At 46.3% G+C, this 27961-nt stretch overlaps 1 protein-coding gene across 2 annotated transcripts; it reads right to left on the minus strand.

Moving 5' to 3' along the window:
* NLRC3 (NLR family CARD domain containing 3) lies at window positions 1-26983 on the minus strand. 2 transcript variants are annotated; one of them, XM_083412421.1, is made up of 18 exons: window positions 26399-26983; window positions 22310-22436; window positions 19985-21725; window positions 18319-18405; window positions 15516-15599; window positions 13880-13963; window positions 12958-13041; window positions 11455-11538; window positions 10839-10922; window positions 9579-9662; window positions 8784-8867; window positions 7519-7602; window positions 7072-7155; window positions 6026-6109; window positions 4171-4254; window positions 3519-3602; window positions 2178-2261; window positions 1-756 (listed from the first exon to the last, which is right to left on the minus strand). In XM_083412421.1, the coding sequence occupies exons 2-18, from the start codon at window positions 22314-22316 to the stop codon at window positions 666-668; spliced, it is 3018 nt and encodes a 1005-aa protein (XP_083268547.1). In that variant the 5' UTR covers window positions 22317-22436; window positions 26399-26983; the 3' UTR covers window positions 1-665. The 2 variants fall into 2 exon arrangements, with proteins under 2 accessions (XP_083268547.1, XP_083268548.1); XM_083412422.1 differs by having other exon boundaries at window positions 26691-26956.
* Window positions 26984-27961: the final 978 nt, after the last annotated feature.

Below are 27961 nucleotides of genomic sequence, written 5' to 3' on the forward strand. Positions count from 1 at the left end.
TTTAGTAGAAATACAAGTTTTATTTTGTTTTTCTCCCCTTATTCTGGGCCAATAAGTTTCTAGGCTTGACTGAATACTTTCCTCTTGTCACAAGCCACACAGTGCTACCAGTCTCAAAATGCCTCTGTGTATAATTTTATTTTCAGAGGATAAATGAAAAATACTTTATACATTCAATCCCCTAACAGTGGCAGGTATCACCTGTTGTGCTAGTTCTGTGTTGAGGATTCCTCAGTTCCTTATGCCTTGCAAGTTGTATGTATTTTCCAGACTCGCTCTGAACCTCTTTGACTTTTACATTCATTCCCTCGTTTCACAAAATAAACGACTTTACAATCTGGTTTCTTCTTGTGGTGTCAGCTGCTTTCAGTTTATCAGGAAGGCACAAACCACTGCTGCAGATGCCCCACAAAATGTCTGAAGCACCAAACCACCTTCACCAGCAGGAACAAATGTCCAGAATGAAAATGACAAGGTTTGTCATCCTCTTCCGCAACTGCCTTCAGCTCAGGCCACGTCCCCACTTAGTACCATCCATTGCAGCATCCTGGCGATCTGCCTTTGCACCACATCCTTGTCAGTGAGCCATTTGTGAGGAAGGGACATGTCTCCAGGGCGCAGGATGTCTGGAATCCCAGAGCACCTCCTCCAGGGAAGTTTCTCTTTCACATCTCCACAATGCAGCTGGGGGCATTTGTACGGATGGCATCAGCAATCACCTTGGCTCCTGATTCACCTATTTTGTTTCCCTGTAAGCTGTAGAGGGAAGACAAAAGGGTTGACTCTTAATGCAGCATCACTGTCTGGGCACTGCTCACAGTCTGAGCAGTAATTGCAATTTCCTCACATGTCATAATCACAAAAAAAAGAAGCTCTGAGCAGGGGGAGGGGTTGAATGGCTTTCCCTGTTGCACAAGACTTTGTTAGGTTTCTTGAACCAGTTGGAGCTTTTGCTCAATGGGCAACTTAATCAAGTGGTGGCTGTTGTGCTTGTGCCCTAAAGGTCTGGACAGTGGAAGCTACGGAGGGTGGGCACTCCTAATTTGTGACAGATTTGGACCGGAGTGCTTTCCAACCAATTAATATCTAAAAGCTTGGATACAGGGAAGCAGTGGGGCTAGGGAAGACAGCTAATGCATTTTGGTTGCCAAGCCATGGTCAATCTTTAGCCAGTCTCAACCCCACAGGAAAAGTTTTTAGGTTGGGATTGTCCTCCAGGCCCACAAAACAGCAGGTAACTCTTAGCTCCTTTGCTGAATATTCAGGAGCTAATCACTATTACAACAAAGAAGTAAAATTAACTGCTTGGGTCCATCATACAGCTGTCAGCCTAGGATGCCTATCCCTCCTGAAATCTGCCCTGGCTCCGACATCCAGCTTTATAAGTCCTTTGTGTTTTTCTTTCAGTAGGAAAAGAGGGAAGGGGCAGGTTGGCTCCTGCGGGAGAAGGGCCAAGGAGTGGTAGCTATAAAAGAAAAGTAACTAGGGCAGAGGGACGCAGGTGGCACTGTGGTCTAAACCCCAGAGCCTAGGGCTTGCTGATCAGAAGGTCGGCGATTCAAATCCCCATGACGGGGTGAGCTCCCATTGCTCGGTCCCTGCTCCTGCCCACCTAGCAGTTTGAAAGCACGTCAAAGTGCAAGTAGATAAATAGGTACTGCTCTGGCAGGATGGTAAATGGCATTTCCGTGTGCTGCTCTGATTCGCCAGAAGCGGCTTAGTCATGCTGGCCACATGACCCGGAAGCTCTCTGCAGACAAATGCCGGCTCCCTTGGCCTATACAGTGAGATGAGCACCCAACCCCAGAGTCGTTTGCGACTGGACCTAACGGTCAGGGGTACCTTTACCTAACTAGGGCAGGGCACCCTCTCCTCACTGTGCTTCCTGCACATCTCCACTCTGGCTCCTGAGATTAAACCAGATACTGATCCATATGTTTTCAAGCTTCTCTGCCATAAATGGGCTGGAAACTTCTTTTCAATAAAGCTTAGGATCTCAGGAAGGAGAGTTCTGCTTCCATGGTACATCCTTTAATGTATGGAATGCAATGTTCGTGATTACGTAGCAAGTTCTGTTGCACCCCGGCCAGCCATCCCTGCCAAATCCTGTGAGGTCTGGGTATGAAATGGCTTTGACACACACTTTTTTAGACCAAGAGCATTGAAAAGTAAGTTACTTGATGTAGGCGAGGCTGTGGCTTCCAGTCAGAGCTGTGGCAATGCAGATTGCTCCGTCCATGCCCAGGGAGTTCTCTTGGAGGCTGTGGGCAAGAGAACATGGGCATATGGAATCCATTATGCACAGGCACACACACACAGTGTCTGCTCCAGCTTTGTTTCACTTCCCCCAGAAAAGTGTAAAGTAACATCTGGCTGGCCATTATCTACAATAGGGTAAGTTCCAGCCCACAGCCCAGATGAAGCCCACAAAGCCATTTCCTTTGCAGCCCACCCCCTCCTCCCAACATGCAGCCTTTAGGCTTGATTTTTTATTTTTTTTTAGGCAATAACGTCCATTAGTTTTTTTAAAAAATAAAACACTAATTGCCACATGGTATTTTTGGTGGGGTTCATAGCTGGGTCAAACTTCGTGAGCTCTGACTCCCCCTGTCAAAATGTAGCAGTCGACCTTGGAAAAATATCTCCTATTGGCTTCAAGGGGAGACCATTTTCTAGCCTAATCTTTTGGGCTATTCGTGGAGATCATGGCTGCCGATGGAAGGGCTCGCCGTCCCCTGCCTGTGTGCTGCAACACCTCCACCAGCACATTCCTCAGTCCCCACAATTAAACTTGACAAAAGTGCCACTCCTCCCTGCCCCAGCCAAGCCTAACTGCTTCTGTGTGGGGAAAGAATGAGTGAATGTGTTAAGTATGCATGAATGCATATGGGTAGATTGGGGGGTGTCATGCCCACCCAGTTTTGCACTGACCACCAGAAAGTCAGCCAGAAGAGATTGTAGCCCTCAAGCCAAAAAAGGTTCCCCACTCAAAAGCAGTGCTTAAAAGACTAGTTGTCCCCCCAAATACTCTTTTGTATTGCTAGCTTCCTCAAGCATTAGAAAGGTTCAGGAGAGCTTTTCACAGGGTCAGCTGTCTTACAGGAAGAAATGCCTGGAGATCTGTGATGGCTTCACATGCTGTATCTATTTATAAATGCACTACACGAGCAGCCTGGCACCTAGTCAAGTGGTTCTAGCCTTGTATCAGTCACTCCAATAGCAACAACAGACCTTTGCAGCTTTTCATGGTGATTTTTGCCATTTGGGTGCAAAACCCAGGCTTTGGGGGTGGGGGTGATTTGCTCTGCCTGGAATTCCACTGCAAAACTCTTATTTCTTTTAGCCCTAACCCAAGCAGGATACATGTGGCACACATTTTATTGGTTCAGAATTAACCCCCAACCTCACGAGGCCATTAAACAAGCACTTTCAGCTATTATGCGAACCCAAAGGCCATCTCTTGACACTCTTGAATGACAGACTGACCCCAACTGTATCCTATCCATCGTTTTACTTACTTCAGCCTGCGGAGGGCGTCGTTAACTTTCAAGGCATTGGCCATTGCCTTGGCCCCTGCCAAACCAATGGCGTTTCCTCTCAAGCTGTCAAAGAAACAAGGAAGATAAATTAAAGCCAGGTATTCCGTGCGCAGATGGCGCTGTGGGTTAAACCACAAAGCCTAGGACTTGCTGATCAGAAGGTCGGCGGATTCGAATCCCCGCGATAGGGTGAGCTTCCGTTGCTTGGTCCCTGCTCCTGCCCACCTAGCAGTTCAAAAGCACGTCGAAGTGCAAGTAGATAAATAGGTACTGCTCTGGTGGGAAGGTAAACGGCGTTTCCGTGCACTGCTCTGGTTTGCCAGAAGCGGCTTAATCATGCTGGCCACATGACCCGGAAGCTGTACGCCGGCTCCCTCGGCCAATAGAGCGAGATGAGCGTCGCAACCCCAGAGTCGGCCACGACTGGACCTAATGGTCAGGGGTCCCTTTACCTTTACCTTATTCAGTTTGATGCTGAAATGAAGCCACAATTCCACAAAGCCAGAAGAGTCTTGCTGAATTCCAGGTGGGCCACTGGCTGCACCAACTGGCCAAGTTCTGTGATGGCACCATTAAATTTATAATTCCCCCACCCCCTCCTGGATGAACATAGGGTCTGAGGAGTACTTACTCTAGTGTCGTGAGGCTCTTGTTAAGAACCAGGGCGTCTCCTAGAGCTTTGGCCCCACTCTCGCCTATCAGCGCCACCTGGAGGCTGCAACAAAACAGGGCACATTTAGAACAAACTCAAGGTAGCACCACCAAGTTGTGCCAAAGAGACTCAAGCAGTGCTGTAAGGGTCAGCCCTACCATTAGGCAAAGGGAGGCAACCACTTCAGGCAGCTCATGTTGGCTGTTCTGAAAGGCAGCAAATAGTTATTCAATTTATTATTGTTGCATTTTTACAGCCAGGAAAGGGGGCAGATGCTAATGGGATTGTCTGCCTTAGATGCCAAAGAAACTCTGGCTGTGGATGTTGTGTTCTTCAGCGGCATAGCCAGTGTCGTGTCCTCGGCAACAGTGTATTGATATCCATTTTTGCTGCTGGGAAGCTGAACGTTATGGTAATTACAGTGGTACCTCGGGTTACATACGCTTCAGGTTACACACTCCGCTAACCCAGAAATAGTGCTTCAGGTTAAGAACTTTGGTTCAGGATGAGAACAGAAATCGTGCTCCGGCGGCACGGCAGCAGCAGGAGGCCCCATTAGCTAAAGTGGTGCTTCAGGTTAAGAACAGTTTCAGGTTAAGTATGGACCTCCAGAACGAATTAAGTACTTAACCCGAGGTACCACTGTATATATAACTTCTGCAGGGCCTGTAAGACGGAGCTATTCCGCCTGGCTTTCAACTTGAGCTTAGCCTGATCTTTTATTCCCCTTCCTTCCCTCCCCCTCCCCTTTTTATGAAGATTACTCGCTCTGGGATCCCACAGCTAATTCTCCCCTGGTCTCCATGCTGGCCCAAATAGGACTAATTTAGCCCTGGTGATCATCTAATGTTTATTGGATGGATTTCCCCCCTAAATTGATTTTTGAATTCTGAATTTATTGTTATTCACGCTTTATCCTGTATTTTATGCTGTTTTTGCTGCATTAATTAAGTGTTTTAAATTTGTTGTTAGCCACCCTGAGCCTGGTTTTTGAACCAGGAAGGGTGGGGTATAAATAAAAATTTATTTATTTATTATTAGTAGTAGTAGTAGTAGCAGTAGCAGTAGTAGTAGGTGCTTCTGAGAGGCAGGAGAAATGAAGGTGCGCTTGTGTTGGCTTTTAATTTTAAGGAAGTTCTGGTGGGGAACAGGCCTTGGACTCAGCTCCCATCTTAAGATCATCCGAAGAGCCTTCTGGATCAGGCCAATGGCCCATCTAGTCCAGCATCCTGTTCTCAGTGGCCAGCTAGATGCCTATGGGAAGTCCAAAAGCAGGAACTGAGCACAAGAGGACTTTCCTCCCCTGGAACTGGTATATTCACATTTTTGAAGGCGCCCTGCACCATTCAGCCACGCAAGCAAAAGGCAAGCAGGAAGACAGGGCTGAGACCCTCTAGATCTTGCTGAACTCCAGCTCCCATCACCCCAGCCAGCATGGCCAATGGTCACAGATTATGAAAGTTGTAGTCCAACAATATACAGAGGGCTACAGCTTCCCCATCTCTTACATTCACAGTTTACTCTCTGGGTTTTTTAACCAATAGCTTGGTTATTGAGCCTTTCCACATCATTCCTTCCTCTCTGCATGGTCATTCTGGATTCCATGGTGGCATCAGCCACTGAATGTGCTGTTCAGGAAGTCCCTTGTGCCCTCTGCAGCCCTCCTTGTCCATCCCAACATTCACTAAGGGCATGTGGCCCAAGCAGTCATGCACACAACACTGGGGCAGATACAGCTTAAGAGGCCAGCAGTTGCTGACCCCCTCCATGAGTCTTGCCTCTTGATAAATCCCCGAACAGGTATTCCATCCTTGTGTATAACATGGAAACTTACTAGAGAGCAGTGAGTGTTGAGTTCACCCTCAGAGCAGAAGCCAAGGCAGCTGTTCCTTCGTCCCCAATTGCATTTTCCTGTAAACTGAAACACAGAAGAGGAAAGGCTTTTGGTTTTTTTTTAATACTCTTCCACATTTTTAACATTAAAAAACCTCCCCTACACTTTGAGAAGAAGCAAGAGTTTAGCAAGAGCTCCACGTTGGGAGTTATTGATTATTTGTTCATGGGTGTGTAGGCAGGAGATTAAAAAATATGACAAACACACCCTACCTGCATTCTGAAGTGGCGTAGTCCTCATTCCATATAAGGTGCAGCTCTAAGAAGCCCCGAGAGAGCTAAATTTTTGTGGGCACCCCCCTGGAAATGCTTACAGAGCTCGACTCCAATGAACCATTTCTATAACTTGAACCTTTTCTATAACTTCCCCACCCTGAATCTTGGGGGTTATAGTTATGACAGGAACAGATTATTATTTATGGCAAATTCCCAGGGAACTGTTTCACAGAACTGTAATTCCCAGAGATCCAGGTTAAAAGCTATAGCAGCTAAACAGGTTTGAAATGAGTTTAGATTTGCAGAATGAATGTAACAAATGTGACACTTCTTAGAAGGAATTGATCAGAACATTGTGTTATCCCTAACAATGTTACTCTCTTCAGTAGTTTTGTCTCCTCTAGCTTGAAATAAACACTTACTTACTTACTTACTTACTTACTGTACTTATTTTTACAAGCCGGAGGAATGTTACACTTATGTGCAAAAAGTTACACACACACACACCACACACACTCAGAAGCAGCAGGAGCCTCCCTTTTCCATCGCATGATAAAATTACCTGTGATCCTCGGACTAAATAAAACAAATGTTTATATGGGTGAACATACAATTCTGGTCACCCTACATGTTCTAAAGTGGTACTGACTGTCCCATCACCTCCAGATTCTCATCCTGCTGCTTAAATGTGCCAAAAGTGATTTGTTTCCTTTAACGCAAAAACTGCTCACGCTATTGAGGCTGAGTGGGAGGCAAAAGTCAGGGACTTACTCCAAGATAGAAAGACTCTCGTTGACCTGCAGGGCTTGGCTCAGGGCCTTGGCTGCTTTGGATTGGATGAAATTCCACTGCAAGCTAGAAGGAGAAAAGGAATGAGGACCCAACCACACATTCCCGCATGGTACAGCCCTTCCTGGACTGTACCACTTCAGCATATAAGCAGGGAGGGGCCAACTTGGAACCAGTTTACCTACAAGATCACCTTGCCTAATATACACCCATCTGACTGATTTGATTGGTGGAGCTGGGGGTGTTACAGGTGCCAGCCACATAATGCTCGTTCTGAAAAATAATGCCAACATCTAGGCAGCAGTCTCAGATTACAGCAGCCAGTTCCAAATCTTTGAGACACTGCTTTGCAAAAGCCTGAACAATCCTGTTTCAACTCTTTGGATGCATTTATGCTCGAGCAACGCAGACTAATCCGCTGAAACTCACTGCAGGGAAGTGAGCACTTGGTTCTCCTTCAGTGCCAACGCAATGGCCTGGACACCTTCATCATGCAGCAGGTTGGCAGCCAAGCTAGAAAAAAAAAAGCCCAGGGAAAATGAGAGTTAAAGCAATGCAGAGCTGGTTGCAAGAGCTGGTTGGCTGGTTCCAATTAATACATGAAATCCATGCCTTGCAGCTTTGGCCTCAACCCCACCAGTCCCCAAAAGCCTTGTCCTGCTTCTAGGGCAGGGAGCCTCAGCTTTGAGGTGGCCCTCCAGACCTCTGTATCTGGCCCTTGGGACTCTGACCAGGCCACGCCCACAACTGGCCCTGCCATGCACCCTCCTTCGGTGTTTTTGCCAGGCTGGAATGTGTCCTTGGACTCTCACCATGTTTCTAGGTTGCCTGGAGGTTGGAGAGAGATCGGGGGATGTGTGAGTGATGGGACAAGCTAGCTTACAGTACAAAAAGCCACATTTACTGATTAATATACTACAGCTTTTTAAATGTGTTTGTGGGAGGAGGGATTATTGTTTTGTTGTTTGTGTTTTAACTCTTTATTTGTGCTTTCATCTCATGTTTTTAATCCGTGAAGTGCCCTGAGATCTTTTGATGGAGGGCAGTATATAAATCTAATAAATAACCTGGAATGTGGCCCCAGGAAGGGTGGAAAATGTTCTCTGCCCCTGCCTGGACCCTTCATGAGTTTTCTCCTTTTCTTCCCTCATTCCTGCTGCATTCACACACCTCCCTGAGAATGTTACAGTGCGTGAGCCTGGAAAACAATAGCCACCATTCTGGGAGGAATTTGACATCGCTCTGTCAGATGTTCCACATCAGCGTAAACATTTCAAGCTGGCTAGGTGGGACAACGTGTCCCCTCCTCCCCTTGCAAACTTTTCTTTGGGGGTTCCCCCCCACACAAGTCAATTCCAGGAGACATGGGAGGTATGTGGAGAGGAGAAGAGGGAAAGCCTTGTTTTGCAAGTAGAGGTCTTTGCATAGGGCTTCTGCTGATGGTAGTCATAAGATGAATTGAAGAAGAAGAAGAAGAAGAAGAAGAAGAAGAAGAAGAAGAAGAAGAAGAAGAAGAAGAAGAAGAAGAAGAAGAAGCGGCATTTGCTAAAGTTCTCCACTCCAGAATTCTATGATTCTATACCACCCTGAGCCCCAAAGCACCAAATTAAGGACATGCTGCCAGGCCATAAAGCCTTTTAGGGTGTGCAAAATATTTCTCAGAGCCCCTGTTTTCCAAAGGCCAAATGACTCACTCCAAATTCCTCAGGGTGCTGTTAGCTCGGAGGGCCCTGGCAATCTCTTGAGCTCCGTCTTTGCTTATGGAGTTCTCCCGCAGGCTGCAGGCATATGGAGAAAAGTCATTATTGCACCCTTATCAATGCCTTTGTTGTTTTTCACACACTGCTCTTCCCCAAGTGGAAGGAAAATAGTGGGGAGGGGGGCAGACTTTCATAGTTCTGTTTCCTTGCCAGAGGACTTTATCCTAATCACATATGGGAAAGAAGGAAATACCAGCAGGCACCCAAAACAAGCAAAACCTGTTTTAATGAAAACCCAGAGTCTCGGCAACCTCGTGTCAAGCCCACACAAACTAGTGCACCTGCCTCACCACAAAAATAAATCAACCAGATCTTCTGGGGAAGTTTCACAAGAGCTCCGAATCAGGTTTAATTGCACAGACTGATTTTGCTGGCACTGGCGGAGAAAGGGGGGGTGTCACCCCTGAGGGGGGTGATGTCACTGGCCTGCCCCCCTAGGATGCTTGCCGTGGGCAGCGCTCCCCTGGGATGCTTGCCCCGCCCCCGTGGGCAGCTCACCCTGCCCCTGGGTGCACAGCATGTGGGTGCTGGAGCAGCTAGCTCCGCCTCTGTTTGCTGGTATGTGATTCAACCAATCCCACCCCAAAATATTCAGTCTAGGAGTGCCCAGGGGTTCTTCTTGTGCTGTCTATAGCAGTGCAGCCACCATGCTCTCTTTCCCTGAGTCTACTCAAAGAACTGTGGCAGGCGATGGGGTTTGGAGGTGGCAAAGCATAGGCTAGGACTTACTTGAGGCTGGTGAGGCCTTGGTTAGAGCAGAGGGCTCGAGTGAGCGCAGTCACCCCTGTGTCGCTGATTGAATTGCTCTGGAGACTGGAGAGGCAAACACAGAAAAGTGGAAATGGGTGAGGGAGGGAGCCACGCTGGATTTCGTCTTAATTCTACTCTTACACACAATCCGGGCTTGGCTTTCAGTTAACCCAAACAAACACACTCAAGTGTCTTCCCCTCAGAGGAGTGATGCCAGAGAACTCCAAATAAAACTTAAGTGGGAGCAGAATTTGCTGACATTCATTGATTTTTTTCCGTTGTCTGGAACAGAAATTAATCTCGCGAATATGATTGGTACAGTATTAATAGTGGTGTTGTTTTCAGCAAACAACATGTGACTTACCATTTGAATTGTCTTCTTTCCTTTCTCTCCTTCCTATTTTTTTATTTTTATTTTACTTATGCGTTTTGCATACCTTAGTACATCAGTCATAGAATTGTCATCGGTTATCTTACAGTCTTTGACTGTGTTTCATTTATATCAAAAGGAATGGGGCAGCATAAAGTTAACGATGACGTAACTTGCATAACTTATGTATTTTTCTCCCAGCAGACAGTGAAACAAATGATGTCGGCTTGGGCAGAAGATGAACTGCAGCAGCACAGAAACAGCACCGCATGCAGCAAATACAGGGCAGAATGGACAACGATGCCTTCTTACATCCCTACCTTGTGTTGAGGGAGAGGAAAACCTAAAAGTGTGTGGGCTGTACCTGTTGAAAGAAAGGATGCTGGCACAGTCCTCCAAGCACAGCCTTGGAAACAAGCTTCAGGGGCTCATAAAAAAAAAAGTCTGCCTCGAAGGAGAGCTTTGTAAGCCCCAGGAGGACAAAGGATGTGGGACTAGGGAAAGTTGCAGTTCCCTCCAGGGCTGTGGCATCCTCCCAGGGTCCCTCAGACTTTGTGTGCCACCACAGGCTCTCAGGGCAACAGAGATTGAGGAAGGGAAGCGGGGAACTCTGCTCTCCAGAATCACTTTGCTTTAGAGAACTCTCTCAATCAGTGGCATAGCGTGGGGTTGCAGGGGGGGCCGGCTGCACCGGGCGCAACATCTGGGGGTTAGGGGGCGCAAATCCACGGGTTAGGGGGCGCAAATTACTTGCCTTGCCCCGGGTGCTGACAACCCACGCTACGCCACTGCTCTCAATAGTCACTTCCAAGGAAAGGGGGGAGCAGCAAAATAAGCACATGTGGGCAATGGAGGCGGAAGCCACTTACTCCAGGGTTAAAAGGGTGTGGTTCACCTTCAGTCCTTCTGCCAGGGCTGCAGCACCAGTGTCTCCAGCACAGTTACTGGACAATCTAGAATAGGAACAAAGGGAAACGTAATGTGTACCAGCAACTGCCCATTCACTAGACATTACTTTAACAGCAGGATTAGCAATCATGCCCAGGGCTTTAAAAAACTTGTGTGAGTGGCGTGTTGACTAACAGTCACATTTTGACCAAGCAATTTCCCCCAGTAGAATGCATTTTTTGCATGTGGCTTTTCAGGCATGCTTTACCCTAGCTTATTCATTTTTTGACTCATTACTCGGTTGGAGAACCACACTGCAAGTTTGGGAGACGTGTGGGTTTCGATGGAACTGTGTTCCTGTACTGTGCCAGAAAGTGTGAATTAGGTAGGTTTGCCTTTAAATGCAAACTGAATCTGAAGTCTCCCCCGCAGGATGGGGAGTCAACCCTCTGCTTTACCATGGCGTAGACGTCTGATGAGCAGCCTTTGCCTCCATGCTACTGGGCATTCTCTAAAGAGGTGCAGACCCCACAGCGAGGGCAATGCCACTGCCTCACAATCCATGCAAATCTGTGAGTCAATTCTCTCGGCTCTTACATCAGCTCCTTGAGGCCCCAGTTAGTCTTCAGTGCTTCTGCTATTTTCTTTGAACCTTGGGGTCCAACTGAGTTCTTCTGGAGGCTGCAAAGGAGACGACATCCTTAATGAGCAGTGAGCCGAGGGAGGTCATTCCCCCAGCCCTTTGATCAGCAGTTGCAGCGCTGCCACTTTAAGCAAACAAATACAATCCCTTATTGTCATCGCAAATATCCCTGTGAATCTGGAAATGTGGAATCAATAACACATGTTCTTATGAACTGCTCCTTTTATCATTATAGACATAGGATTTTAATTGAGTGCTTTCATGGAGATTCCCAGGAAAAGGATGCCTTTTATGGGGGGTTTTTTATTCTTTTCAGACCCGAATGGACCCATCTCTTCCAAGGAGGAGGAAGAAGAAAAGCTTATGCATGTAAAACTTGCCAAGGACTAATTTTAGCAAAATTATAATTTTGTTCTCTATGCCGGTTCTCTATTACTGATACGGTTACTATTACTTTTATTGTTTATGGCTCTCTCGTTTTGTTTTGCTTGGTATTATTTTACATATTTGTACAAAGCTCTTTCTTTGAATACTGGTCTTTGATTATTATATCCCAGCTCGATCACTGATATCATATTCAGGAACACGGTTAAGCATCAGCAGAGTTGGCAAAGCTCATCTGACAGCAACAAGAAACCAAGTCATTAGTGTCATCAGCCCAGTCCTATGGAATGCTCTGCCAACAAAGATTAAGCAGGTGCCTTCTGTTTTAACCTTTGAATGCCTGCTGAAAACATTTCTATCCCACCAGGTTTGTGCAGGCAATAAAGCAGATATCTATCTGTTAGTTGAGCTTTGGCTCTAACTTTTGCATGGCTTTTATTGCATATATTATGTTTGTTCTAAACTTCTTTGAGATATCCATATCTACAGTATACCTATATTTATATCTATTTAAATAGCAGTATATAAATACTTTTATAAATAACTAAATAAGCCAATCACACCATTGCTAATTGCTCGTTTGGTGTTATACCTGTTCTTCCCAGAAACACAATCAAACAGGCTTTAGAAGGCAGTACGTACATCAGAGAAAAATCAAATGGCATAGTTTTTCTTGGATTGTACTGCAGGTCTGATGGGCTGAATGTTAGGGGAGGGAAAACCTCTACAGACAGAAACCTAGCACATCAGAGAGAAGGCTTTTAACTGAGCCATGTCATTGACACTCCCCTTTTCTACATGCAGGGTTTGTTGCTTCCCAACAGCAGGGAAGCCTTCAACCATGCCAAACCACCCACCCCACCCCAATACCTTCAGCCCGCAGTGTAACAACCTGAGAAAAGTTTTTCTTGCTTAACAGCTAATTGCATACACAGGCCCTTATCTAGCTCTAGTTGAGATGTCAACCCAAACACAGTTTTAGCAGCCAACTGCACAGACTGTAAGAACAGGCACCCAGGAAGGAACAGGTGTGTAAACCATGATGCTGCTTAGCAAAGACCAAAGAGACGCACTGCAGAGTCCTCAGGCTGTGGTTGCTGGTGAGAGCCTCGGCCAGGCATTTGGCACCTTCTTCCTTGATGGCGTTGTTCTGGAGGCTGAAAGAGGAAAACAAACTCCATTACTTTTTCCAGCCAGCGGTTGAGGGGAAGGAAGCAACAAATGTCCTGACCTTGCCACTGACAAGGGCTTTGGTAAATTTACGCCATTCCGCAATTTTCAGGTCTCTCGCCAACAGTTCACAATGGCCTGGCTTGAGTGTTTGGCTATAGTTTAGTGTGGCTCTCCAGATGCGGCAGGACTACAACTCCCATCCTCCTCCTCCTCTCTGTTCATTGGCCATGCTGATGGGGGCTGATGGGTCTCGAAAACATCTGGAGGGTGCCAGGCTCAGTCTGCATGAGCTAAAGCTAATCTTACTAAGGAGTCTGAAAGCTTTCACTTCTGCTTTGAGTTGGCAGTGTGCCATGTTGTCGAGTGCTGAAAATCCTGGGGTTTCCCTAATCATTCAGAGACCTTTATTTTCGTGCGTGTGGATGAGGCCCATTCCTAAACATTAGGAAGAACTTCCTGACAGTAAGAGCTGTTCGACAGTGGAATTTGCTGCCAAGGAGTGTGGTGGAGTCTCCTTCTTTGGAGGTCTTTAAGCAGAGGCTTGACAACCATATGTCAGGAATGCTCTGATGGTGTTTCCTGCTTGGCAGGGGGTTGGACTCGATGGCCCTTGTGGTCTCTTCCAACTCTATGATTCTATGATTCTATGATTCTATGGGCATGCTTCATGATTGGCACAGCCAACTCAAGTTTGGTATTAGAGGGAGCCTTTGTATAGGCTAAGAAGCAGCAAACTACCAGACAGTGGCATGGTGCTATATTGAACGCCATGCACACCTGCCTTCCCCTGTCGCTTAGAGACCAAGAAAAGCAAGCACTTACTTGAGAGAAAGCAAGTACTGGTTGATTTTCAACGAGTCAGCCAGGGCCTTCGCTCCTTTGGGTCCTATGGAATTATTCCGAAGACTGAATCCGAAAAAAAGTAAAGAAAGGAGAGAGGACCGGGGTTACCTAGTGGTGGAGGAAGGGGGTGCGGGGTGTGTGACCACCCCGGGTGCCGTCACTGGGGGGGGACGGACAAAATGAGTTTTTTTAAAAAATTAATAATAATTGGGCTCACAAAACTTTTTAGGAGTGACTTGGTGGTTTAGGCACCTGCAGGTTCTACGTTGCCTGCAACGGTAGTGTGGGACTTGCGTCTGCCTACTGCCCCTCACTCAGCCGCCCTACAGCTGAGGGGGAGGTGGCGGAGAGGCTCATCCCGCCCCATAGGCATGGATCGACACGCCCCCCCGGCTGCAGGACACGCCCCCGCACCAGGCACCCGAGTGGCTAGCTACGCTGCTGGGGTTACCTATAGATTGCTCACCAAGACCTCCTTTATACAGTGCAGTGGCGTAGCGTGGGTTGTCAGCACCCGGGGCAAGGCAAGTAATTTGCACCCCCTAACCCGGGGCAAGGCAAGTAATTTGCACACACACACCCCCGCTGCACTGTCCCTCCCCCAGATAGTCCCTCGCTCTCTCTCTGCACCGCACCGCACCGCACGCCTGGCACCCTCCCCTCCACAGTGGGCGGCGACCCGGCGGCTCGAATCGGATTCGCACAGCCAGCACTGCAGTGAGAGAGAGTGAGTGAGCCAGGTAGGGGCAGAGAGCTGCGAGTGTGAGCGCCCCCCCCCCGAAGTTGCGGCCGGTGCGGCCAGCACCCCCCACGCTACGCCACTGATACAGTGTCCCTTTCATCATGTTATTCACGATGACAGTATCAAGGCAGTCATACAGTGGTAGCTCGGGATAAGTACTTAATTTGTTCTGGAGGTCAGTTCTTAACCTGAAACTGATCTTGACCTGAAGCACCACTTTAGCTAATGGGGCCTCCCGCTGCCGCTGCGCCGCAGGAGCACAATTTCTGTTCTCATCCTGAAGCAAAGTTCTTAACCTGAGGTAATATTTCTGGATTAGCGGAGTCTGCAACCTGAAGCGTCTGTAACCTGAAGCGTATGTAACCCGAGGTACCACTGTACATGATTCCCCCTTGGGCACAGGAAACAGGTCTCTCTGTGTACATCTCTTGTACCTGGGCTGTCATCTGCTGTGCGTGGGATAAGAACATGAAAAGCCTTGCGAGATCTGGCAAATGGCCCACCTAGTCCAGTATCCTGTTCCCACAGTGGCTGCCTGCATCTGTGGGAAGCCTGCAAACAGGACCCAAGCACAAGAGCACTCTCCCCTTCTGTGGCTTCCAGCAACTGGTATTCAGAAGCATTGCTGCCTCTTGACTGTGGAAACAGAGCATAGCCACTGTAGCTAGTAGCTGCTGAGAGTCTTCCCCTCCGTGAATTTGCCAAATCCCCTTTTCAAGCCATCCAAGTTGGTGGCCACCAGCCTTTCCAGTGGCTATGAGTTCCACAGTTCCATCAGGGGCAGGTTCATCCCACTGGCTGCTGGTTGCTGATCCCTATCGCAGTGCATGGCAAACGCCGAACCCTTTAAAGCAGAACTTCTGAGATACTTACTCCAGCGCCATCAGGCTCCTGTTGACCATCAAAGACCGGGCAAGAGCTTTAGCACCTTTGTCACCAATCTTGTTTTCCACCAAGCTGTCCAGGGATGTAAAATAAAATAAAATATGGTTACATGTATTTTCTAAGTAATATAACCTACTCCTTACTTACTGGACCTGTAACTCTGTTGGAAGTTGCATTAGCAGTAATTTAATAGTGCTCTCCTCTACGTCTGGTGTGGCCTGATAGTTATTGCAAAAAAATATAGACGCTTGCTGAAATTTGAATCTGAAGAAGAAAACGTTAAAGAGGGCAAAAGGTTTTGGTTCTAATGCACCTGAGACCCTCTGCAAGCAAAGCAAATATTCTCCCACTGATCTATGGCCTTCCCCACTTTCGTGGGCACCTAGACACCTCTCTGCTGGGGATCTGATGAGAGCAGCAGGTTTGCTCCTTGTAGAAGTGCTTAAGCTGCTTTCCTCCACTGTGCTCTACTTTTATATTTGCAATTCATTTGAATGCAGCAAAATGCCACAAGGTTCTGGTGATCTCTCCTACCGCAGGAAGCAAAACCCTTGCAAGCACTACCCTTGTGGACCTCTCACTGCCTTGCAAAGGGGAGTGTGCAGAGCATTTCCTTTGCAACTGTAGCTCCTTTTATTCCTAATCAGACTGCGAACTCCTCCAGATGAGCTGTTTGTTTATCCTGATTTGCTAGCACAAAGCTCACACAGAGGTCAGACTTTGTCAAGTCTTTATTGAGTATTCATCCTGATTTGTTTGCAGGTGTTTTCACACCTGCCCATTAATCATTCATCCATCACACACTTTTCAGTACATTTCCCCTTCTCTTTCTCAAGCACAAAAAGTCAGTTTTGTCTTGGGTTTTTTTTTTAAAGTAGATTTGCGGGACAGAGCGATTTAATACACTTTACTTTTGCAAACCTAAATTTCCCAGTAAGCACTTTGATCCCTCCCACAAGAAACTGATGGCTTGGAGGTACCCTGCCAGATCTGGTTCCCAAGCAAGTGAAAATCACATACAAAGGCACAATACTAGTACAGTGGTACCTCGGGTTAAGTACATAATTCGTTCAGGAGGTCCGTTCTTAACCTGAAACTGTTCTTAAGCTGAAGCACCACTTTAGCTAATGGGGCCTCCTGCTGCTGCTGCGCCGCCAGAGCACGATTTCTGTTCTCATCCTGAAGCAAACTTCTTAACCCGAGGTACTATTTCTGGGTTAGCAGAGTCTATAACCTGAAGCGTATGTAACTCGAGGTACCACTGTATATAGCAACCACAAAAGTGCAGAAGGGCACATGACTGTAAAGACTTTAAAAAATCAATGACAGATAACAATTCAACTTCTGTGTAAGAACCTTCCATGAAGGAGAGTCCACCACCATGTATTTTAAGGTGATGAGTGTCTTATTCGCATGTGGATTGGTAATTATAATGGTAGCTTATGAATGTTTGGTAAACCCTTATGGGGAATTTATTTTATTTTATTTTTTGCAATTATCAACTGAAGAAGATTTTCTGAAGCAGGATAAAGCATTCATTATCCAAAAGCCTGCTGTCAGCTCCTTACAGCTTTCTCCAACACAATAACAATATCTTTTGCAACTGTTTTTGAAAGCTTTGCTGAAATGCGGCTTTGGAGCATGTCCTGAAACATTTTTTGGACCCCAGTCCTGAATATGGAGCATGGGCTGACTTGTTGAGAAGGAATAAAGGAATTGTCAAGATGGAAACCCTTCGGGACCTACTCTTTGGCACCAAAGGAAGGAAACCAAGAACAAGCTCAGCAGAAGATAAAGGAAAGTGTAAGCATAATTTTGAAGAAGATCTGCAGAAGGGACAGGGAGAAGAGTTAAGAGCCTTGGATAGAAGATCACCAGGTTGATGAGTCATATAGAACTGATAGAAAGAACTGACAGAATCCGAGACCAGGGAGAAGAGACGGTGGAAGAAGATTGAAAAAAAATATAAAAAATTATTTAGAGAAATATTGTATAATTAATGAATGTTAGGAAATGGTGGAATGAAATTACATGACTGTAGTAGAAATATTATAAGGAGTTAAGTATAAATAAATTTTAAGATTTTGATGGTAAGATAAGGTTAAAATAAACTAAAATAACTAAATGATAGAAAGCAGTGAAAGATGGAAAGGATTTGCTGATATAATTAATAACTGGAATACAAAAATGGGAGGTGTGAGGAGGTTGAGGAAATAAGTTAATGAAAGATAAGGATAAAGATTGGAGGTGTTTTTAATTGTTTTTGTGTTTTTTGTGTTTTGATGTATTGTGCTTTTGTTTTTGCTTTTTTATTATGTAATTTTGTATTCTTCTCTTTTGTTCTCTTTTTCCTTTTTTCTTTTCTTTTTTGTTTTTTGTGTAACTTCTAAACTTTCAATAAATATATTTTTTTTAAAAAAAAGAAAGCTTTGCTGAAATGCACACTTTGCAATTGTAATAATATTTTGTCTTCCTATTGTAACTTCTTATCAATATATGCTTGCTCATGGGCGTAGCCAGGATTTTTGTTGGAGGGGGCAGAACCTCAGATTCATATTGATTTTTATTGATTATGGGGGGGGAGATCCCCCCCCCGCACCCCTTGGCTATGCCCATACGCTTGCTACAGTCGTGTGCCCTTCAGCCTTTTTTGTGGTTGTTTCCAAGCAAATCAAGCATGAATGTAACCGCCAACCTAGGTAGAGGCAACCACAGTTGTCCCACAATAAGCCATAAGTCTGTACACATTGTGCAGAAAATAAGTACTGCACACTTAGCTATTCTGCATCACCTGATTTTCTGAATCTGGCAGTCCTTTCCGCTCAGCACACTGCCCAGCAGGTCCATAGCACTGTCTTTAAACTGGTTGTAGTCTAGCCTGGGCCAAATTATGGCCGGGGGGTGGGGAGGGGCAGGAAGAGAGAGAACGAAGCATATTCTTAGTACATACAACCAGAGGAGAGAGAAAAGGTGGGCGAGTCATGTGAGTGTGGCTGAGAAACAGGCCATTTCTAGGGATGTAAGAGGAAACAGTTTTCCATTCCTCACACGCAGCACTGTTTCCGCTCCACTGCAATTTTGTCTTCCTCCCAAAGCCAATGTTATTTGTCGCACTGTCTGCTATGGCGAATTTACGCCATTAGCTAATTAATTAACTGTGTAAATTACATTTTCATTAAGCTATTCCACCCAGTTCATTTCATCACGAAGAAAACACAATGTGAATGGGAAAGGGAGGAACCCCATAATAGATCAAGTAATCTTTGCAGCCTGAAAGCAGCAACAACTGTGAATACCAATCACATTCTCTGGGTCCACTTCCCATTCTGGATAAATAAGCAAACATCTGCAACTTCTACTCTTGTTTCCATTTCCATCCCCCCCCCTTTTTTAAATTCATTCTTTTATTTATATTTTAAACATTTATTTACATTTTATATTTTTTTTGACAAAGTAATAATCATGAATAAAAATACGCACCCCACCAGCGAGACCATTCCATTGTAACTATCCAACATCCCAAAATTTCAATACCTCTTTCAATGGTTTGACCCCTTTCCATTTTAACAGTACAAATTCTACAAACACCCTCCATATCTCCTCAGAATCATTTCTCTTGCATATTCCCCGTCTTACCTTAATAGCACATGTTAAAAAGGTAAAGGTACCCCTGCCCGTACGGGCCAGTCTTGACAGACTCTAGGGTTGTGCGCCCATCTCACTCAAAGAGGCCAAGGGCCAGCGCTGTCCGAAGACACTTCCGGGTCACGTGGCCAGCGTGACATCGCTGCTCTGGCGAGCCAGAGCCGCACACAGAAACGCTGTTTACCTTCCCGCTAATAAGCGGTCCCTATTTATCTACTTGCACCCAGGGGTGCTTTCGAACTGCTAGGTTGGCAGGCGCTGGGACCGAACAGCAGGAGCGCACCCCGCCGCGGGGATTCGAACCGCCGACCTTTCGATCGGCAAGCCCTAGGCACTGAGGCTTTAACCCACAGCGCCACCCGCATCCCATAGCACATGTTAATTTATCATTAATAGCTATACCCCACACCTCTTTATACTATTCTTCCATTTTATATTCAGCTTGCCCCTTCCACATCCTAGCTATAACACTTTGTGCAGCTGTCAATAAATTTGTGAGCAAGTCCTTCATAGCCTATGAACCTTCCACCTCATCGTAAATTGATAATAGTGCTACCTCAGGACTTTTGGTCAGCTTTAACCCAGTGATTTCTGTTATCTTTCCATTTCCATCTGAATTCTCTCACATTCCTAGTCAACCTGTTTTTTGAGCCGCCATTCTGATTTGTTGGCTATGGCCCTTCCCCTCCGTAACCGTTATTCAGAGAGGCAGTCCAGCAACACCTACGCAGAGGATCACAGGTAGCTCTCCTCACCCTCTGCTTCCTGTCCTGACGAGTCCTGGCTCCCATCAAGCACCGAATGTGACCTACCTGAGATTACTACAGTAGTGGAGCTGAGAGAGAAGGCTCTGGAAAGCATGGTAGGTGAGGCAGTTGGAGAGGTTTGCCTCTTCCACACAAACCTCCGAGGTCTGCAGGAGATAAGCCAAGGCAGAGCAGTTGACCGGCGTCAACATCCCAGCCAGAGCCTCGCTCTTCATTGCCTCCTCGAGGCTCGCGACAACTTCCACGTGCTGAATCTCATGTAAACACCGCATGAGGTTGACGGACCTACAAGAGACAGCTTGGTCTGCTCCCAGGAGGTTTTGCAGGAGGCCAACCACGTGACTCCGGTAACTGTGGTGCTCGTCCCTTGCCAAGAACCAATCGGACAGGACTTTGTTCACCTGTGGGGCGAGGAGGCCTGAGAGGAAGCGCACAAAGATGTCCAGGTGCCCATCCTCAGACTGCAGAGATCTTTGGAAGGCGTTTTTAAAGTGGTTGAGGAAGCCAAACTTTGGCCAGGACATGCCACTCTCCACAAAGAGGTCAAAAAGAGCCCGCTTTGCGGCAGTGTAATAATAGGTGGCTGCCAGGAATTCTTGAAATGTTAAGTGGGGGAAGTAGTAAATGGTGGAAAATGGAGTCTCTTCCTTAAGCAAGAGCCTATTGCACAAGCTAACCTGGAGAGAAGAGAGGTCTACGCCATAGGCTTTCATGTCCTGTTCGTGGAACATATATTTCCTCTTGATTAGGCTGTAAAACGCCAAGCGGCCTAGGCAGTTCATCATTTTCTTGCCATTGTTCAGCAGCTGGTCTATTTTGAGGGCTTCCTTCTGTTTCCCTGGCCAGTCGCTACACAGCGCCATTTTAAAGTAACAGGAATAGATTTCCGACAAAGTTTTAGGAGCAGCCAATGCTTCTGGAGATTGATTGGCGCTCCTTAGAAAGTACCCCATGGAGGACCCGCAGGTCTGGCAGAAAGCCGGCACTGTGCACAGTATGTACAAAGACCTGCTGGCCTTGAGATGCCGCAAGACACCATCGGATAAGCCCTGGTTGTCAGCAAACATGTGATCTAAATGGTCTTTGATCTCTGCATCTCCAAAGCCCTGCACTTCAGTCATCCGGTCCACTAGACCTCCTGGGATCTGCGTGGTTGCCGTCGGCCGCGAGGTGATCCAGACAGAAACCTCTTGCAACAGATTGCCTCGGATGATGTTGGTGATCAAGTTATCCACCTGGACCTCCTTTCGGAGGTCTGTGCAAACAACGGCATTGGAGAAATCCAGCAGAGTTTTAAATTGATCCAAACCATCCAGGATCAAGAGAGTCTTGGCCGTGTCGATGGAGAGAAAGCTGGGCTCAGCTAACTGGGGGGTTGCCAGACGGATCAGCTTCTCTGCAGAGAGTTTGTCGTAAGCATTCAGTTCCCGGAAGGTGAGAGGCAAGACAAAGGTAAAATCCTTGCCAATCTCTCCCTTTGCCCAGGTGTGGACAAACAGCTTGACCAAAGTGCTCTTGCCAATGCCGGCAACTCCAATGGTCACCGAAATTCGCGGGGGGATGGTGAATTTGGACAAAGGCAGGAAGAGTTTCTCCAAGGGGATCTTCTTGGAGATGTTCCTCACTCCTTTGATCGTTTCAATCTGTACAAAATCATGTTGCTTCTGCTGGAGATCGGTCAGCCCTTCCACCAGGAGGAGATCAGTCAGTCTCTCTAAGGAGGTTCCTTCTGTGCTGGTGCCACACCAGCTCTGCAGAGTCTCCATATGTTTTTGCACCATCAGCTCTGCGGCGGAAGAAGTCAGAAGAGGAATTAGAACGGGGCGCAAACCTTTGATCATTTATATATTTATTGTGTTCACATCCTACCTTTTCCCCACCCAAGGAGCTCAAGGTTCTCCTGCTCAGTTAATCTCCACAACAACCCTGTGAGGTAGGTTAGGCTGAGTGGGGATCTGAGCCCTGGTCTCCCAGGTGCAACTCGCTAACCACTATACCACACTGGGCAGGATAGGACCCACCACTGGCACCACAACTGGGCAGAAACTCATCAGAACCCCCAAAGGGCAAATCAGTGGTGCCAGCACAGGCCTTTGTGGGGAAATGCAGGTTTTTGTTACAGTTCTGTTGACATAATTAGGGGGACCAAATTTCAAAGGAGGAACCTGAATCCATGTCATTGTTCACTCAGGCATGGATCCCCAGGATGTTGGCAGTAGAGAAATCAAGTCTTTTTCTATCATTGAGTTGGTGAGCAAAACCCTCCTCAAAAATAATGAGCAGGAGGAGGGGAAATAAATTCCTCCAAATCTGGGGGAAAGGGGTTTCTGCCTACCTTACTTATCCTAGCAGGACCGACTGCCCACTTACCATCCATCGGGGGTTTGCTCTGACCATCACCTGGAGCACGTGGGGGATGCAGGTCAGAGATTCTATTTCACCCTGCTCTGCCCATGCTGCATGTGGAGATTCCCTGGGCTAGCCTTTCTCCATGGTTCTGATGGAGAAAAAAGGGAGGCCATAGTTTGCAAGTGATGGATAGAGAGACAGAAAGCAGAAGTGAACTGGGTACCTTCAGACAATGGTTTGATATTGCAATTGGATCACGAAAGTTTCACAAGCAGATCGTTGCAACTGGGTTTTCCCCACTTATCAGATTTCCCTCAGAAAAGCTAAACCTGTATTAAATGGGGGAGATTTGGCAATAGTAGTTAGGTGGATGGAGTCTGCTTTGAGTAGCATTAGCACTGGGTACAACTCAAAGACTTTTCAAGGAACAGAGAAGATGCAATGATAACTGCTGTTGGTTTTTGTTTGCTTAGTTTTACTGGTTTGTTTGTTTTTTATTTTCATTTTATTTTTTTAAATCTGATATATTCTTTTTTTCCTTATTCTTTTTAAACTGTCTTCAGTTTCAGATGGAGGGAAAGGCAGGGTTAACAAGAAAATCCTTTTAAATAAATACAGAGTAATCCAGCTTCAGCTCATAATGGCATTTTACAAGTTGCGTAGCTGAGTCATTCAGATACACATAGCTTAGATAATACATATGCTTTCCTAACCTGCAGGGAGTCTGCTATGGACGCACAAGGCTGGCATCCCTCCCAGCTTATGACTCAGGAACTATCACACTTGACTCGGCTGAATTACCTGCCATGGACGCTGCCCCACTGCTTATAAATAATTCCTTCAAGTGTTCGTGTGATTAGCCTCTGAAATGAGAATAGATTATGCAGTTCAAGGCATCACCTAACTAAATAACCAGACACCTTAACACTTTCTTATAAATACCACTGGCTTGGAAATGCAACTGAACTTTCCTGCAAAGTAGTTTGAAGTTGTGGGTTTTCTTGGCATGTGATTAACTTGCCTTATCACATCCCATGCACCCTATTTGCATTAAGGCTGGCCCCTTTGGAGATGATCTCATCTAAGTCCAGCAGTTCACATTATCAACCTCACCCTGCATCCAGCCCAGTGATGAGAAAATGGGTTGAGGGGGGAAAGTGGTTGTTGGGCAATCTCTCTCCCCAACAGATTTTTCCCTTTAAATGCCAACCCCCCCCCCAAAAAAAATCAGTGGGGGGTGGGAATAAAAAAAAATTGTAGAGTTGGAAGGAACCCTGAGGATCATCTAGTCCAACCCCCTGCAGTCCAAGAATGTGCAGCTGCCCCATACGGGGATCGAACCTGCAACCTTGGCGTTATCAGCACCACGCTCTAACCAGAGCCATCTTTCCCATAGGGCTTAGTGGTGCGTTGCACCAGGGCGCCGGCCTCTCAGGGGTGCCCCCCCAAGTGGGGGAGCTGTGCGGATTTGCTGGCGACCTCCCCTTTCCCTGCACGCCCACCAGCTGTGCCCCACCAGCCATAAGGCTGGCGGGCATTCCGCTTCCCTCCCAAGCCTCTGCAGGGATTGCTCTCCCGCAGCGGCATGGGGGAGAGTTGCGCCCCCCAATGGTTGGCAGTGCGCAGCTACGGCCACCCCAACACTACCTGTGGTAATTTGGGGGCGCTGGGCGGATATTTGTGTTGGTTTCTGTTTGCCACTGAGCAGCTGCTTAGAGTCACAGGACTCTGTTTACATTCCAGACACATTCCATACTGTTGGAAGTTTCACGGGAGACGAGAGACGGATGTGACGTTACTGGTTTCCTGTTCCTTTGTTCCTTTGTTGTTCAGTTGCTCTCTGCTTTCATAGAGAGAGGATGTATATTTCTTTGCTGTCTGCATAGTAAGAAATAAAGCATAGCGATGTAGCCATAAATCTCATCACTTCTGCTGCTTTGATTCTCTGCTGAATGGGGGAACGTGTCTTGGAGCCTTATCAGAGGCTCAGGTCGTTCATTATTCGTCGGAGGCGATTCTGGAGGACTCGGCCGGAAGATGAGCTTTATCAGCTTGGCCGAGTGGAGATTCTGACAATTTGCACCCCGGCGCCACATCTGCTAAAGTCAGCCCTGGCTCTAACTGACTGAGCTGTCCAGGCTTTGAGCCCCATTATGCCTCATTGTGTGCTCCCGACTATCTAGCTCAAGGGAGCGCCTGCCCCCTACAGAACAGCATCTGCTTTGAATGAAGAAGGCCCCAGGTTCAATCCGTGGAATCTTCGGGAAAAGTAGGAGAAGCCCCAGTTTCAGAACCCTGGAAAGGCGCCATGTGCACATCAAGTGACTAAACAAATAGCAGCAGCAAGAGAGAGCGCAAAATTTAGACATGCTCATCCAGACTCATTCTTAAAACATAGAAATGTGTGTGTCTTTACATAGGTTCTATATATAATTTGTTCCTATTACTCATTCAGGGAAAGTACAGTTTAACTTTGTTTTTACATATCTCAGACTCAATTCATAATTGCAACTGGCTGTGTGGATGGCTCTGCAAAAACGTGGCTAAGAACAGGCGGCTCCAGTGTGGCAGGCTGCATTTGGAAAGTGGCTCCTTTGGCAACGACCCTGACATGTTCACTGCTTTCTTTACACAGTTTATGCAGAGGAGTTCAACAGAGCAGGAGCTGTGTGGGGAATCGCTTCTCACAAAGGGTGAGAAGCATTGCAGATGCCAGTGAACTACTAGGACAAATTCAATGTGTTAGTACTAGCATAGAAAGCCTGAAATGGCTTGCAATCGAAGTATCTAGAAGAGTGAACAAATTAAGTTCATTTGGATATGCAAAAGATATTTAAAATAAATTTAAGGAACCGCAGAAAGAGGGGGAAGGAAGTCAAGTTTTGAAATGCTAAAATGACTGTAAAATTATTGAAATGTATAAATCTGAAATTCATAAATAAAATAAAAATAAGAGCGACAGGGCCTTTTTCGTGCCGGTTTGCCAGTGGTAGTAGTGGCTGCTGTTATTATTATACGCCGCAGACTGGGAACCAATTTGGCTTACACAAATTAAAACACAGATTCCTGCATTACACGGGGTTGGAGTATATGACCCCTGGAATTTACTGACCCCTTGATCAGCTTATTAAGCTAACAAAGCTGGAGTAGTCCCCCAACCCAAATTCTTGTAATTGAAATAAAGTGAAGAAATATCAATATATAATCAACATTTGTTAATCATCCATCACTGTGATTAATGTGAATCATAAAATATAAAAAAGAAGGAAGTAAAACAAGTATTCCATCAATAATGATACTGTGCATTTTGTTTTTTCTAATGAGATGGAATTCAGAGGTTCCTCATTGGTCAAGGGAAATGCATCAATATTGTCTGTCTCTTTGTCTGTCTGTTTATTACCTGCCTTTCACCATATGGCCTCAGGGAGGGCTACAACATTTAAATAACATTTAAAACAATCTGAAGCTCATAAAAAAAAATTCCCACCATACCTTATAAATTTCTTTTCCACCCCAGGCTCATTCCATCTGCCCTTTTGACCCCATTGTCTTTATTCACCCCCTGCACAGATCCATCAACCCAGGGGCAGGCTTTGGTAATCTTTTGTAATATGGAGCCCTGCGCAAGGCCAAAATTTGGTGACCCCCAAACGGATCTTCTCAATTATGGATCTCCCCGATTTTGCACCCCCTCAGCTCAGCACTCTTTCCAAGGGAGGTGTCAGCACTGCACTAAATTTGGCGCTGCGTCAACCACTTTGGGAAAACCCAGGTATAAATAGACAGCTATGGGCGAAGAGGCGGAGGAGGGATGGAAGAAAAGGTCAGTGTAAAAAAACAAAAAACAAAGCAAGCATCATGTAAATGAAAAAATGCAACAATACATAAGTGCATTCTTAGGTCTGCTGTTTATAGAACAAGTTTCAACATTTATAATACCTGCATGAGAAGCTGGAGACTGCATCTTTTAAGTGCAACTTTCAGAGAAATGTAAGAATGAACCCCACCCAAGGACCTGAGAAGGGTTTTTCTCTCTTTTCCCCTTAATAAATTGGCAAGAACCCATCCCAACCCTATGAAAATCAATCACACCATTTCCCCCCCTCTTACCTTCTCCACAAATGCAGCAGGACTGGGAAACTTTAGAGAGCCATGGAAGGATGGAAGAGAAGTCGGTGGAATAGAATTATGGATTGATGTAATGTTTTCCTTTTTTCCCTTCCTTTTCTTTCAGTTTGTTCCTTTTTATTCTTCAGTTCTGTATTTTGCTCTCTTATAAATTCATAAATACATATATTTTTAATGCCTCCGTTTCTTGCAGACTTCCCGGGGTTTTCTGTTAAGACAGGTGTCACATTTTGAGCCTTCCAGCAAAGGCCACTGCAACCTGCTTTGAAGTTACCTTGTCAGAACCAGGATGCTTCCTGGGTAACTTGAATGCACTTGTCTTGATGGCCTGAACTGAAAGAGAGTGTGTCCTTTCCAGTAAGACCTTCTATCTATTAGGATTCCTTCCAAACATTTTGCAGTTTGCATAAGGCAAAGATGAATTTTAGCCTCTTTTGAACTCCCTTGGTTCAAGGAAAGTAGAATTATAAAGATGACTGAGCCACACAGATAACTACGGATTTCCTTGTCTCTGTATTGCTGCTGCTGTTTCAGTTGAGTTGCTTTCTTTCCGTCTCATTCTTTTTTAAATAAATTAAAAAATGCTACTCACCTCTTCCTGTGCTGTGGGTCTCGTTTGATCTTCCTTCCTGTTCATTTCAAAAGCTGCAAGACAACCCAGTGCAGAAGGGTGACCACTACAGGAAAAAAAAACCCAGCCCACACTTGCCAGGAACTAGCAAAGTTATGAGTGTCTGGCATTGTGCTACCAGGCACAGAGAAAACAATCTCCCATGCTTGCTCAACAGGGCATTTTGGTACCCAAAGGGGAAAATCCACACCGCCCCCACCCTATGATTAATTCACATGGCGCAGGGCTGGTCCAAGACATTTTGCTGCCTGGGGTCCTCCCTATCCCCAACTCAAGATGCAATATATCAACAGACCAAAATAAATACATAAATATCACAAACTCTATGTACTTGCTACAGAAATACAGGAGTGTAGTGTTATCTGCATCAGGGGTAGCCAACATGGTGCTCTCTCGTTGTTGTTGGGGCTACAATTCCCATCATCTTCAACCAGAGGCCTGGCTAGCAGAGGCTGATGGGAGTTGTTGTCCAACATCATTTGAAGGGCATCAACATTGACTGGCAGCAGGTCTCCAGGTTTCAGACAGTGAGTCTTTCCCAGCCTTACCTGGGCATTCTGGGCATAGCTGTCAACTGTCCCTTATTTGGCGGGAAAGTCCCTTATCCCAGCGCCGTGTCCCGCTGCTGTCCCTTATTGATGATGTCCATTAAATTTCCCGGGTTTCAAAGGAAGCAGCTTCTCTCCCTCCCTCCCTGCCGGCCAGGGAGGAGGGAGGCTCCAACTGTGTTGCTTGGCTGCGTTGCTCACCCAATAAGGAGTCTAAGAACGACTGTGGGGTGGAGCTTGCATGCCTTGTGTGTGTTGCCTGGGGACTCGCCTTTGCTCAGCGCTTCCCAGCGGAGAGGTGGCAGTGGTTTTCCTTGCTGCATCCCCTTTGCCGGGTTGCTGTGCTGCGGGAACCACCACTTGAGG

This window comes from Podarcis tiliguerta (assembly GCF_965153285.1).
Source record: "Podarcis tiliguerta genome assembly, chromosome: 14".
Classification (NCBI taxonomy): domain Eukaryota; kingdom Metazoa; phylum Chordata; class Lepidosauria; order Squamata; family Lacertidae; genus Podarcis; species Podarcis tiliguerta.

Coding starts and splice junctions, on each gene's coding strand:
- NLRC3 (XM_083412421.1), bottom strand. Junction 10,923..11,454: donor TGGGGCCTCAAGGAGCTGAT/GTAAGAGCCGAG, acceptor TTCCTATTCTAG/ATTGTCCAGTAACTGTGCTG. Junction 6,110..7,071: donor GAGAGTCTTTCTATCTTGGA/GTAAGTCCCTGA, acceptor TCTGTGTTTCAG/TTTACAGGAAAATGCAATTG.